The sequence below is a fragment of the Poecilia reticulata genome, linkage group LG1 (assembly GCF_000633615.1).
Source record: "Poecilia reticulata strain Guanapo linkage group LG1, Guppy_female_1.0+MT, whole genome shotgun sequence".
Lineage (NCBI taxonomy): Eukaryota > Metazoa > Chordata > Actinopteri > Cyprinodontiformes > Poeciliidae > Poecilia > Poecilia reticulata.
Window position 1 is genome coordinate 10,883,049 of NC_024331.1, and position 15,006 is coordinate 10,898,054.

The 15,006-nt window shown below is 39.6% G+C and overlaps 2 protein-coding genes across 5 annotated transcripts in view; both read right to left on the reverse strand.

Moving 5' to 3' along the window:
* Nucleotides 1-8,127, reverse strand: part of LOC103462989 (E3 ubiquitin-protein ligase RBBP6-like) — a 34,015-nt gene extending 25,888 nt beyond the window's left edge. For 2 of the 4 annotated variants that reach the window (XM_017305274.1, XM_008406079.2), the window contains exons 1-11: nt 7,072-8,127; nt 5,990-6,089; nt 5,840-5,879; nt 3,675-3,716; nt 3,476-3,564; nt 3,274-3,373; nt 3,006-3,148; nt 2,737-2,909; nt 1,921-2,024; nt 1,355-1,833; nt 1,208-1,271 (exon numbers count right to left, since the gene is read on the reverse strand). In XM_017305274.1, the coding sequence (XP_017160763.1) occupies nt 1,208-1,271; nt 1,355-1,833; nt 1,921-2,024; nt 2,737-2,909; nt 3,006-3,148; nt 3,274-3,373; nt 3,476-3,564; nt 3,675-3,716; nt 5,840-5,879; nt 5,990-6,089; nt 7,072-7,237 (1,500 nt within the window). In that variant the 5' untranslated portion in view covers nt 7,238-8,127. Of the gene's footprint in view, nt 1-1,207; nt 1,272-1,354; nt 1,834-1,920; nt 2,025-2,736; nt 2,910-3,005; nt 3,149-3,273; nt 3,374-3,475; nt 3,565-3,674; nt 3,717-4,726; nt 5,880-5,989; nt 6,090-7,071 lie in introns of those variants that run through there. The other 2 variants (XM_008406085.2, XM_008406095.2) reach the window with 2 other exon arrangements.
* A 4,503-nt stretch (nt 8,128-12,630) lies between these two features.
* On the reverse strand, nt 12,631-14,436 carry LOC108166243 (voltage-dependent calcium channel gamma-3 subunit-like). Its single transcript, XM_017304434.1, has one exon. It carries the CDS (start codon nt 13,985-13,987, stop codon nt 13,556-13,558), a length of 432 nt encoding a protein of 143 aa, XP_017159923.1. The 5' UTR covers nt 13,988-14,436; the 3' UTR covers nt 12,631-13,555.
* Nucleotides 14,437-15,006: the final 570 nt, after the last annotated feature.

Below are 15,006 nucleotides of genomic sequence, written 5' to 3' on the forward strand. Positions count from 1 at the left end.
CAGAGTAGAGCCACTGCTCCTCCACGTTGAGAGGAGCCAGTTGAGGCTCGGGCATCTGGTAAGGATGCCTCCTGGACGCCTCCCTGGTGAGATGTTCCGGGTACGTCCCACTGGGAGGAGGCCTCGGGGAAGACCCAGGACACGCTGGAGGGACTATGTCTCTCGGCTGGCCTGGGAACGCCTTGGGGTTCCCCCAAAGGACCTGGAAGAAGAGAGGGAAGTCTGGGCCTCCCTTCTGAAGCTGCTGCCCCCGCGACCCGACACCGGATGAAGCGGAAGAAAATGGATTGATGGATGTCCCAATTGGATATTCAAAACTCAAATATTTTTTGATCTGTGAACCAACCATACCCAAAAGTTAATAGGCTTCACTGACAACAGAGCACTGTTACAAGCGTGCACTGATTGCAGTTTTCACCCTGATTGCAATCAGGTTCAAAAGCCTGACCCATTGATTCAGATTTTTGCAGATGCCAATTTTTTTGGTCTGAAATGTCTCTAAATATATCAAGAAAGTTGCTGAGCTGGCCGCAGTGGGTGACATGACCAGGTCTCCATAAGTACAGGTTTGTCAGTCAAACCTCTCTCACAGCAGACCAAAAATCAGTGGCTGATTTTTAGATCTTTGCTGAAGTAGATAAGATTGATGGATAAAATCAGCTTCACATTAAACATCAGCCGATTTATCTGTGCATACCTAATTCTTACAGCAGAAAAGCCTAAAAAACAATCTCCACTAACAATGTGCTGTTTAGATTAAGCAAGAAAACACAGTGTTAAAAGCTCTTTAAAAATGAAACAATTCTATAGTGGGCATATAGCCACCATGTACAGGTTATTTCACTCATTTGCTTAAATAATAGCCATTTATTCCTAGAGTTTTAGTGTTTGAAAGGAGTAATTTGCAACAAGTCTCCAGTTTGTGGACAATTCATAAAATTGATGTTAATTACAAGTCCAATATCAAAAGATTGTAGTAGTTTGTTTTATGTATGTTTATTATAGTTCCTACAAAAAAAATATGCATCAGCAGATCAAAGCATGACTGCTGCAGATCAGCTAACAATAACCCTACAATAAATCTTTACCTTTAAGATATTTTTCAAAACCTTAAGCTGTGTTATGTTTTCTACAAGCATTGAGTAAATCAATCAGTAGCTCAGAAAATGAACAAAAATATGATTCAACCTTCTTCACAAAAACTCACCTGTGAAGGTCTTTCAGGTGTTCCTGAAGAAGCTCGTTTCACCCGAGCTTCTGGAACGGACTCCCTAAAGACAAACAAAATGATTGAAAAGAAGTTTTGCTTCTTGAGGACACAAGCTGAAAACCAAATATCCTTGGTTACACTTACCCTGGAGGGGGTGGTTCACCCTGACTGTTTGAGACCGCAGGTAAATGGGGGTCAACAACAGGAGCAGCAACTGGTGACGCCTCCTCATGGTCAACAGCAGGAGCAGCAGCAGGAGGAGGAGAAGGACTTGGAGTCACAGGAGCTGATGAGCCATCAGGACCACATGGAGCAGCAGAGGTGGTGGAAATGGGTGGAGCAGCAACAGTGGTAGAAATGGAAGGAGCAGGAGCGGCGGTGGAAACAGGAGGAGGACCAGAGACCAGAGGAGCAGTAGCAAAAGGACGAGGTGCAGGGGGCAGGACTTCCACTTTAGGAGATATTGCTGGAGCAGGTGGGGCAGCATTGGCCAGGAGGGGATCCTGCTGTCTAGACAGCAACGGTCGGACCAGCTGAGGACGAGGAGGAAGAGGAGCTGCGTGTTGGACCTGCTTCCGGCCATGTTTGGTGTAGCCAGTCTCATTCTTAAAGTTGTTCACAGCCTACAATAAACCAGGATGTTAGAAATCACTTCTGAGAGTGAAGCTCACCCAAAAACTGCTTTAGAAAAGTCACACAAGTAAATTTACCTGTCGAAGAAACTTGTTAGCAATGAGATTATCTGGCGAAACATCTGACTGTTTGCAGCTGTAGCAGATGTGCTCCTCTGAGTCTAGCAAAGCAGTTCTGATACCTGGAAATGAGCAGGCCACCATGGAGATTTAAATAGGGTATCTCAACGTTTTCAGCAAAAAGTATGATTCTTAAGACTTTTCAATGCCGCCTTGAATGCATTTTAAGACCAAAAAACTATGAATACAGGGGATGATAGGGAATCCTGTTTTATTAAAATCAAGCATAGAAAAAAAAACATTTCTGTTGTGCTTGTGGCTCTTGGCAGTAGGTGCACATGGCGTTACAGATGCACTTACTCATAGCAGACGCAAAAAAAAAAGCCAGCTAGCAAGGGTATTTCAAGTCATAGAACGCAATGATGAAATCACTGGGATTGCAACTTTTGACTGACAAAAGTCCCGCAAGAAAAAAACAAAATATACAAGATAAAATAGACTTGTCGTGTAGTTAGTCTGGAAAGGGATTTATTAAAGTTAATTTAAAAATAATTGAAGTGAACATGTTGTAAATGACGCGCCATTAAAACTTTACCTCATTCAAAACAGTCAAGTTTTTATTTTATAAAAACCGGAATGATTCCTTACTCACGGTTAAACAGATTCACTTAAACAAGAGACGAGGTGCAGGGTAAAGGCATTTCAACCTCAGCTAAACACACAACTTATTGGTGACGGAAAAAAATCGGATCTCTAATCTGAATAATGACTGGCTGTTTTGCATGATTAGTGTCACTTGTATAAGCTGTATTGCTGACTATTCCAACAACTCACAGTCGTCACAGTAACTGTTTCCACAGCAGGGTATAACTACAGCGTCAGTCATCAGGTCATTGCAGATCGGACACAGGAGCTCATCAGGGATCGGGTCTGAATCATCCTCAGAGGACGATTGGTCGTGGGGAACAAACGGAGGTCGTTCCTTTTTTCCTTGAGCATAGGCCTCCCTGTCAATCAAGATCGAGTTTTTGTTATTTTAAAAAGTCTTGTGTTGTGAGACAAGAGAAAATACTTGGAGAAGGAAAACTGACTGCATTACATACGCATCTATAGCAGGTATAGCATATTCTCCAGTGCTGGTCAACATCGCTCCCTTAGCGCCTGGGTCAGCTTTCACCATGAAGCTCTGTGGTATCCCCTTACTGATCCTTACTGGTTTGGGACCTTCCACACTTTTATCTTGTACCTAACAAACAAAAGCAAAAAATAAATAATCTACTGTCATTACAAGCATGATAAGGCCTCAACTCTCATCAATAAGACATGTGCTAAAGAGTTAATACTACTGATTATTACAACTAAAATGTTTACCACCATTAGCAAGGGGCAATGCCGGATGTAGTGGCCAGTCTTGTTGCACCGAAAGCAGGTATAATGAGCCGGTGGGGGTCCAATGGCTTTCTTGGAGTAACTAAGAGAAATTGACTTATGTGAATCTCTACACAAAACATTTACATAGAACATTTACACGCAGGACAGCCCGATTAGTAAAGAAAAACATCCTTTTACTGACTTTATTGGATCATAATCATGGTTTGATTGAGTCATCATGGCTTTAATCTTGTCCTCCTCTGAAGCATTTGCATCAACCAGGTTTGGTGTCTAAAGTGCATAATAAAAAGATGTGAACATTGAACCAAAAAGCAAATATTAAATTCTCTCCTTAACTCCAACCACATTTTTGAAAAACATTTTAAAAAAGGAGAATGTACCTTAGCAAGCTGAGCGAGAGTCAAAGAAGGAGAAGAGTCCGTCTGCAGGAAAATCAATAGTATACAGATTAAAAATGTTAACTTATCTAGCCGACACACACTGGAAGATGAGAGCACAGACAGTTCACCACATCTGTGTCCAGTCCACTCAAGTCTTCACAACATCAGCAGCATATTGTCAACACACTTAGGCAGCAAATCAAATGTTCAAATCAGGACAGTGATTATTAATAATCAGGGCTTATTAAATGATAAAAAAAGGGCTTATTATTCAATATTTCTCCAAAATTGGATTCAAACATCTGTCCAAAATAGTTTATATTGACAAAAATGTTTAACTGTGTTTTTTGGAATCTGTCCCTAGCGCAGGCACTTCTATTCCCTTTAGAGGTATCAGAAGTTTTACAGTAAAAACACCAGGGAGGAAAAATAAAATAAAAATTTACCTAATTTTTTCATAAGTGCATTTCTTTAAATTTGTGACAATCAGCCAGATATGTATCATTTATGGGTTTCTATCAGGAGAAAGCAATCAACATAATTAGGTTTGGTAAACACAATCAGGTTTACTCTTACTATGATTCCACATGAGGCTGAATCATTTCTGCTACATAAGCTCTGTTTAATGCAAAGAATAAAGGCATATCCATGAAGCTGCACATGAATACACCTGGCCCAGTCAGAGACAGTTCCTTCATCTGGCTAATCCTCCTAACCAATTCAACAATTGAAGAATTAGCGTTAATTTAAAATATGAGCTTTTCAGACTAAAATGTAAACTTATTTTAATAAGACTAATCATGAAAAACTGCATCTTTTAAGTTTTCCCTAAAAACAGGCTTCATCTACTACAGAAAGGACAGCATCATAAGCATCTATTTCAGAGTCGAAAGTAAATCTAAAATACAGACAAAAAATTGAGCTTGTTCTGTCCTGCTTTTAAAAAGACTGTTCATAAACAAATGGCACAGGAGTATCAGGGGGCACCAGCATTTAAATAAAAATAATAATATAAAAAAGCTGTAGGATGCCTTGGAGCGAATACACAGGGATCTGGTGCAAGTGGTTCTGACAGAGAACCACTGAAGAACTTTATTGACAGGTTCTGCAGCTTACAGGACACACGACACCATTGCACCTCTCTCTGCAGTAACCGTGGAAGGCCTCCAGAAGCTCTCAGGGCATTCGTCTCACAACATCACAGGTTCGAGAACAGATTACAGAATCTTAGCAAAAGGAGCGTCATCAGGATCACCTTGTAAAAATAATCTCAACAAGTCCTGATTTTCTTGAAGTCAAGAAAATCAGCTCAAAATTAGATGTTTAAAAAAATAGATCTTAAAAGCTAAAAGCTCAGCTGCGTAAAGCTGAAGGTTCGAAGGCCTAAAGGGGGTATGTGCAGACCATACTTAAAGCAAGGCGCAATGAATATATTTGTGATGAAATTGTACAAGACAAAAGTGACAGATAAGTTATGGGAAACCATTTGAACAGATTTATGTTTATGCACAAAAAACTTCCTGAAAAAAAAACCTGACAGATCTACTCAACTTACACAACTTCAGTCCTTAAAGTGGAATCAAAATTAATAACAATAGATCTCAGGCACACTTTAATTCCTTAGGTTCTTAACCAGATAAAATATGTTCACAGAAATCAACAATGACAATAAATTATCAATACAAAAATACCACAATTTTTCTTACAAATACCTTAAAACATTGGTCATAGAGCGGGCTACAAATCCACTTCATTATGAAACACAGGAAAGATTCGATCTTTTGTGAAAACTATAATGTGGCAACAATTCAACAGTCATTTCAATGCATATAAACAAAATGGCTGATTTGGTTCTTTAACGCCATCGCCTTTAGTCACCATTTACATTAAATTGCCATTTCCAAAATAGAACTGAAGAACTGTTTTCAGAGTAACAAATTATTTCAGCTGTGGTGACTTCAACAAGCCCCTTGCCAAGAAACACGTTAAATAACAAGGTGATAATCTGAAGAACAAAATCAATATATAGTAAACAAGTGAACAGAATATTCAACTGGATTTCTGTTAACATAATGTTCTCAAGATAAGTGACTAAAGCCAGATAGAGTGGGAGAGAGAGATGTGAGGAGGAGGACAAAGTGTTGTTCTGGGTTTGTTTTACATACGGGTCTGGAAGATCCAACCACAGCTGTGTCAGAACGATCTCTGCAAAAACAAAACAGCGAACATTAGCCAAATTAGCTATGAATCAGAAACCTAAAGAAAATATCTTCCTCAAAGCTAAAACATTGATTAGTGAATACAAACATACGCACACAATGAACGTCCTGCCAGCAGGCTTTACTCCACCAATCGGAGTGCGGCGGACGATGACAGACGAGTGTTTTGGGATGTGGGCCTCATCATCTGTGTATTCTAAAAAAAAACGCAAAGCCATCATTAAAATTCTAAATAATGTGGACAAACAAACATCAACAATATGTGCAGAACTGGGATTGAAAAATATAGATCTCTGTATTTGTCTGGTCATTTCGCTCCTGTGTAGTTGCCATTGTTACATACAAAACTTCACTTGTTTAAAAAAAAAAAAAGGAACCATAGCTGCTGGTATTTTTTGTGCTGTCCATGCATCGACTCGTATCCACCTCGGGGGCATTTAATAGCCACCTGGACAACTTATGACGAAATACATTTCAATGTTCTGCTCAATGGAGTAGATGGCATACCTAAAACATAGGGGGACGCTGCTGTATTTTGCAAAGTTTTAGAAAAAAAATTTCTTCTGAAAATATGTAATCAGTCAAATTTAAAAGATCTGTGATAGGCCAGAAAAATGCAATCAGTGAACCCTTAATAGGTAACCAACTACCAAATTGACACTGGAAAATGGTAACGTGTTGATATAAAATACTGGTTCACTTTGGTTAAACAGCAAATTGATTTTAAGTTTTAATATATTTTTGAGAGTTAATGTTGACATTTTGAGCTTACTTTAAAAGACATGTTAACATTGTTAGACTGGGAGCGCTTCATGACTGAAATAATATCTACGTGCAGGTAGCAGTGATTAGGTCGGGGTTCAGGTGGCCCTCAAAAGGCTCTTAACTAAAATAACTTAAGATATGGAACAAAACAAAAAAGAGCATTTTACAACTGCTTTCTCCACTCCTGCCTCATCATCAACATTAGGATAAATTAGTTCTTCAACATTAAGTCACTTTTAACAACAGCACAGAGAATAATCACATCAACTGCCCGAATACATATCAAAACCATTTAGGCCAACCTTTTATTTAATACTACATTAAAGCATAAAACACATGAGTTTTCTTCCATCATGCTACCTTACAGAATCAATTTTTTCAGTTATTGTGCAATGTGTCAGCAAATAGAATACCTTCTCGCGTCTGCGCATTGGTGATTTGCAGGTCGCAGTCTGTGGCCTTGAGGCGCTCGCGGGCCATAATCTGCTTCTTAAGCTCGCTAAGTGTAATATGCAGTCCATCGAACGTGACTGTGTTGTAATCCAGTTTGGAAGAAAATTTATAGTGAACACACGACATTTTTACAGGTCTACTTATAACCTCAATCAAGCACAAGATAAGGGAAAAACATCTGTTATATAAAAAACAGCGTCAACACTGAACACATGAGGCTAAATGTTTAGACTTTAATTGGTAAACCTTCTTCCAGTTTGCTGAAACACTCTTGACAAGAGAAAGGGCTAAAGTGTGGTAAGGCTCAGCTCGCAGAGGACGACAGAGTCCGTATCAAGTAAGTGCCACAGAAAAATGTACGACGTACGAGACCAAAGTTCATGAAAACACATTGTAATGCCACCAAATCCAAGAGAGCTCATGCACCACAGTAAATTTTACGATACGGATATAAATTAGGCCAAGTCCTTGGTGAATTGTCCTTGGTGGAAACCCAAAGCGCCACAAGCCGCTCAGGCAGCTAGCAGCGGGCCTTGACTTTCAACAGTCTTATTTAGTGCCGTTCTGGTGCAGTTCCTTTTTTTAAAGACTACCGGGCCCTGTAAAAATAAAAAAATAAAAAATAAAAAAAGTCCCAAAATTCTGAGAAATCCTCCGAAGGAGTCCACGAGATTTTTTTAGACACTACCAGACCCTAAAATGTCTCTCTGATGTCGTTAGATGCGTATAAATGCTAACTAACATGCTACTGAACACATTATGAAACACCAACGGCCTAACAAAAGCTAACAGCTAACGGTAACACCCCAGTCGGCAGCCAGATAATCTTCTAAATCCGTCAGTCACACGATTAGGCAGAACATGGTTAACTTCGACGATAATATTCCCAACAGAAATGCAAGTAATTCAGATGTTTGTTCAGTTTAAATCCATAAATCCATCTTGTCGGTCCGTGGTGCTCGTCTCCTCGCTGTTTCATCAAAATGGCGCTGGACGGAACCGGATGTATGCGGTATTTTGTTGTGGCGGAAGTTAGAATTTAGTTCTGTGAATGATGTCACACATCATTCATATTTACTTAAGCAAATAAATATGTTGTTTTCTGTTTATTAATAAAGCTCAAATGGGGGAAAAAAGTCATTTAAAAAAGTGGAAACTCTTAACGTTTGAATTCTTAAAACACGTTGGGAGTGACTAAGCAAGAAAAGGAAACCAGAAGATTAAGAAGAAATCAAACTTACAAAATCCTACACCTTCTCAAGAGAATCAGGCCGAATGAAATACAACAGAATAATCTACCAGGACGTTTGGATATTTTTTAATATAAAGACAGCAAAAGGAGCACGTATGGGAAATAATGGTTGAAAAAGGAGGAAAACTAAGAATTCCATATTTTTGCAGGATAGGAAAGTGCAAAATTGAACAATCACCCATTAAAAATTTGTGCTAACCAATGGACCCTAAAACAATATCTTAGTTCTGCTATTCTTTATATATACATATAATTGTAATAATATAGGGAAATGTTAGCAGTCCAGTTTTTCTGGACTACATTATTCTTCAGTATCACTGACTTTGAGAGCTCAAACCCTCCTGTTGTCATGACTCTGTGAAACTGACATTCTAAATTATTTCAAATGACATTTTAGCTCAGCCAGTATTGTTTTTCTCCCGCTGACACAAAGAAACACAAACTCAATTTGTAGACAGTAAAGAGCTACTGCTCCTGTTGATTTGTGAGTGTGTCTCATTTCATTGCCTCCTGATAGTAAGATGTACAGCATGTCCTCTGAAGCTGTTCCTCTTTGTGTGTTGTAACATGCATACTCACACAAAAGAAAATGAAATGCTTGTTTCTTTGCTCATATACACTCACTCACCGACAACTTTATTAGGTACACCTTGCTAGTACTGGGTTGGACTCCCTTTTGCCTTCAGAACTGCCTTAATCCTTTGTGGCATAGATTCAACAAGGTACTGAAAACATTCCTGTTAGTCTGGTTCATATTAATATGACAGCATCACTCAGTTACTGCAGATTTGTTGGATACATATCCATGTTGTGAATCTCCACATTCCAAAGGTGTTCTATTGGATTGAGATCTGGTGACTGTGGAGGCCATTTGTCGTGTTCAAGAAACCAGTCTGAGATGATTTGTGCTTTATGACATGGCTACTTCCATCCTGCTGAAGTAGCCATCAGAAAATGGGTACACTGCAGTCATAAAGGGATGGACATGGTCAGCAACAATACTCAGGTAGGCTGTGGCGTTGACACMATGTTCAATTGGACTAATGGGCCCAAAGTGTGCTAGGAAAATATCCCCCACACCATTGCACCACCACCAACAGTCTGAACCGTAGATACAAGGCAGGATGGATCCATGGTTTCATGTTGATGCCAAATTCTGACCCTACTATCTGAATGTCACAGCAGAAATCAAGACTCATCAAACCAGGCAACGTCTTTCCAATCTTCTATTGTCCAATTTTGGTGAGCCTGTGCGAATTGTTGCCTCAGTTTCCTGTTCTTAGCTGACAGGAGTTGCACCAGGTGTGGTCTTCTGCTGCTGTAGCCCATCCGCCTCAAGGTTCAATGTGTTGTGCGTTTAGAGATACTCTTCTGCATACATCGATTGTAATGACTGTTTATTTGAGTTACTGTTGCAGTTCTATCAGCTGTATTTATCATCAAAAATAATTTCCCAGTGTTAAAAGTCCACCTGTTCGTTTTAGCACTACAATACCCATGGTGCATCGGTTCGTTTTTTCTTCTTTAGTTCGTCTTTCATCTAAATGAGTAAGTCATCGTGTTTTTCTGTGCTTCTGTGGCAATAAAAAATCCATCAGTAAAAAACTTCTGAGCTGCATCCCTATTCCTTCTGACCGAGGAAGATTCAATTGACGAGACACCCGTAATTAGCGCAAGCTAGCACGCAGTCTTTTACACAGAGAACAAAAAAGTCATGGGAATAGAAATTATTTTCACAGGCGTCTACAAAAAATGTAATGAACATTCAAGTTAAAGTTTGTAGGTCTAACAGCAGCCAATCAGAGAGGAAACAATATTCTTATTCTTTGCCATTTTCTAGTTGTTAAATATTCCACAAAATGACCAGATAAAAGATGAACAACATGCCAGTTTAAACTTTGATYTWTTTGCAAAACGACTGAGCTGCAACATTAAAACATGGATAGAACTGTAACTACATTAATCATAACTCTTCTTCTCTTCAGTGTTTGTCAGTTTCTGGTGGTGCAGCTCTGTGCTGCCTTCAGGAGAATGGGACATCAGAGTATCATTCATAAAACTTCACCCACATGGTATTTATTGTGCAAACCAGAGCTTTCWGTGGAAAAACWRAAGTTCCAGGTCMTTTTAATGCYATACAAATATGAGACAGAWACATGGATTATATCTTTATATAGACCTGTCTATTGATTTATAGATTAATAGTTTTACTGGACAGAAATTCAAAGAACAAATCTGGTTCTTAATCAAATCCTAATGAGTCAAATTGAAAGTGTCATGGAGTCATCAGCCTCAATATATCTGTAAGATATATTTATTCTCAGTACTAGATGGTCTCAACAAACCCATGGCACTTCAACAATATTATTTTACCTTTTATCTGGAAATAGTGTCTGTTTATTCGATTTTGAACATGAATGAATGACAGAAAAAAAAGAGGACAGCAACAAGACCCAGTTATGTCACTGTCAGATGAATGGATCATTGGGTTGCATTCAGCTTTGTTGGCATCATGAATACTCTCATTACCATTTATAATAACATTTAACATATAGTGCAGAGTGTTGATGCAAAAGATGAAACCACATTGAGTCTGGTTTGTTTGGTACATAAAAAGTACTCAGTAAGTACAGAGAGTAGTTCACTGACACAGCAATGCAACAGTACAGGGGTAATTAGCAATGGTAATGCTGTATATATCAAACATGACTTAAAATTAAAACCAAATTCAAATTTAAAAATACTTTATTAATTCCAAAGGGAAATTAAATGTTGTTGTAACTCATTAATTTAGACTCTTCAAAGAGTTATTGAAGATGGTTGGCAGAAAAGATCTTCTGCAGCAGTCTGTACTGCACTGAATCTAAAGAAGCCTCTGACTGAATATGCTCTGCTTTCCCAAGACAGTCTCACGAAGAGGATGGTGAGGGTTGTCCATAATTTTCCTGATTTTATGAAGATTCCTTCTTCGCATCTCATCTCCAGAGGTTCCACAGTCGTCCCCAGAGCAGAACCAGCCATTTTTATCAGGCTCTTGAGCCTTTTTAGGTCCTTGGCTCTGATGCTGATCGATGAAGAGATGATGCTCTCAACAAGACTTATAGAAGATCTGCAGCATCTGGCTGCAAACCTTGAAGGATCTTAGCTTCCTCAAGAAGTCCAGTCTGCTCTGTCCCTTCTTATACAGTTTCACTGTTGTGTCTCCAGGCCAAAGAAATTTGACTTTGCAATTTAATGCCTTGAAATTGGGCCTCTGTGTCCTTAAAAAGTTCCTGTTCTTCCCAACAGTTTGCCTTCAACATGTCATTATAGCTAAGTTCCACCATCAAACATTTAACAACATTTTTACCAGCATTTCGCTTGAAGTAGCACGTGTGGTGCGCTCAGCAGATGTGCAGTTCCACTGGGTGTTTGCTAATTGATGCTGCTGCTAGCCTGAAGGGGCTAAGTGGGGAAATTGCAGGGCAGAGCTGCTGTGTAACCCCGCCTCTCGCCTGGAACGTTAGCTGGAGATAGGCACCAGCACCCCTCCCGACCCCACTAAGGGACAAGGGTGTATAGAAAATGGATGGATGGATGGATGGATGGATGGATGGATGGATGGATGGATGGATGGATGGATGGATGGATGGATGGATGGATGGATGGATGGATGGATGGAGCTGCTGTGTGAGGTGGAAGCTTAGCTTGGAGACTGCAGCTCCATTCAAGCTTCTTTGAAAAGGCAGAGCTCGGTTGCACTACTTGTTTCTGTACCCAGAATGGTTGCCATGGACATTAAAGGATTTCTCAAACATGCATCAAAGAACCAAGGCAATACTCCAGGTATGTTTTTTTATGAGGGAATTACATTATAACATGGTGTAAAACTTAAAAACAAACTATTTTACATAATACTGCCCCTTTAATATAAGTTTTACCAGACTGAAGCACATCTCCAAAAATGTATCAATTTGTCCCTGAGTGCACATGCAGCTGGCCTTTGGATGTTGCTTTTGGAGCAATGGTTTCTTCTTCCTTTCAGCCCATGTTTGTGCAGGATTTGTTTCACTCTGGGCAATAAAACTTTCTAAACAGCTTCAGCATTTTTACAAGCTGTTTTTTGTCTTGTTCTTGTTTTGATGTGTACCCAGACAGGTTTATCCCTGCAACAGAAATTGCCCTTTCCCTGAATGGAATGTTGACTGAAAACTACAGTGGTATTTATACATGTGTTCTGTTGTACCCTGTTCCCTTCCTTGCAACACTCAGGTCTGTTTACCAATTCAGAATTATCTTGAGGAATAATAAGAATTGTTTAAGTATAAAACAGGCTTTAATGCTGAAAATGATCAAATGTTACATGTCAGACAAATGTTACAGATACAGTTACATTCACCTTCCAGGGCTGAGCTCCACTCAGCTCACTTTAGGGGCGAGTCTAAGTGAAGCAAAGTGTAGCGCGAGTCTTCTTTAATCTTTTCATTCTGCACCCTAAGTTTTTGTTTATGTGTGACTATCTTCATTCTAATATGTTATATTTATGAAAGCATGCTGCAGTGTGTGTGTGCAGATAAAAGAGACAGTGGAAAACACAGAATCATATATCCATAACACTTGCATGTAAATGTTTGAAGAGAAACATCTGTTTTCGCATGCACCTGAATAATGTGTAGTTTGGCCACTGCAAGGAAGCAGTGGGTTTGAGTGTTGTCCTTAAAATACAACACTCATAATTGTATCTTCATTTAACATAGATGTTGTGAATTAACCTAGAAGAGTTTACAAAGTTATGTCATCATCATCTGGGCTTTTCTAAATAGCTTAATGACAAAAATTCTGAATTTAAGGAAAGCAAGAATATCTCATTATTCTAATATTAACCAAAAAGAAATGATTTGACAATCATAACCAAAATCAGCAACATTTTTGTCCAGTTAAATGTCAGAAAGTGAGAAACATGGTTGTGCTCTCCTACACAGTACATGTAATTTTCTGGTGTCAGCTGTATCAACTGTACCTTAGCAACAGCACAAGCTACTGCAAAATGAATGGATATTAAACTGTGCTCTTGCTGACTGCTTTGCTGTTATAAATCAAAGAAAAAATGATCTGGTCTGCATCTGAAGTAAATATTTGATCAACAAAAAAGTCTGCACTCTGCTCGCGTCGAGAGGTCCAAGAGATGACTGTCTTTTGCCCATTATTGTTGCTCAGACAGGAGTGGTTCTTCGATTGGACACACAGTTTCCCAGCAGCATGTCTGTGGTGTGAGGGGCTGCAGTTGTCAAGTCCTCCACCCCCAAGTCAATCTTACTCTTCTTTAGCGGTGAAGCTAAAGCATACAGCATAAACTCTGAGCCCATCGTCATTGGCATAGGCAGACCAGCCACCATGGTGACTTTAGATTCAGCTGAGATGCTTGGCTCCTGGTCATGTACTAGTGATGTTTGGTAACCGTGGCAGGTTGAGTCTGCTGTGCTTTGATTGCTGCGGTAGCTGTAGCGTCTGCTGTGGTTGTAGTAGCGGTTGCGGTATGATGATGAGTTTCTGGAGACTGGAGGCTTCATGAGCGAGGGCCGGCCTTTGGTGCGAAGCTGCCTGTGCTTTTCTATAAACACATGTACTGCCAGGACACCCACCATCTCGGCCAGCACAAAAGACAAAGCTCCAAAATAAAACGACCAACCATAGGAATAGCTCTTCTTGTTGTCACTCTGACTGGGGTCCCCAGAGTTGGCTGATATGTACACAATGATGCCAATGATGTTACTGAGACCTGTTCAGGGTGATAGAGGCAGAACAAGGAGTTTAACATTTTGGCAATAAAATTCTGAAAAACGTGGCAAACATTTTAGTTGATCCCACTCCTTTACACTGATACACCTAAATAAAAACTACCAATTGTCTTAAGAAGTCACAAATAGAATCTGTGAAGTCTTTAAAGGTTTGTTAGAGAACATCGGTGACCAAACAGCATCATTTAGAACAACCAGCACAACAGAGAGGTCAGGATGTGGACCAGTTTAAAGGGACAGAGTTATGTATTTTTCAGGTCCATGGTGTCATTTTATAGCATAATCAGTATGTTAACTTCAATTATTATAGAAAAAAATCTATAAATATCAAATTAAAAGAAATTTTACTTCCTAATTTAACACCTTGAAATTGGGTCTCTGCCTCTTTAAAAACTCCTGCTTTGAGAGGGGAGCTGTGGTGGTGCAGGGGAAAAGCACAACCCATGTATTGAGGCCTTGGTCCTCGTGGCGGTGGTTGCAGGTTTGATTCCCAGCCTGGCGACATTTGCCGCATGTCTTCTCCCTCTCTCATTGCCCTCTTTCCTGTCAAACTACTTTCAAATAAAGGCCACTAGAGCCAACAAAACCTAAAAAAAAATCTCCTGCTTTTCATGAAACTCAGTCTTCAGGAAGTCATTACAGTACACCATGGCTCCTCTATCAAACCCTTTAAGAAAGTTTTTACCAGTGCTGCTGTGAGAAGTAGTCTCTGTGAGCTCAGCAGGTGCACAGTTCCACCAGGGTTTTGCAGATTTGCTGCTGGCTTGTCTGTAGGAGCTGAGCTGGTGGGGGAGTTATGGGAGAGGACTGCTCTGTGAGGCAGCTTAGTACACTCTAAAATTTGACAATTTGATTTTACTTAAAAA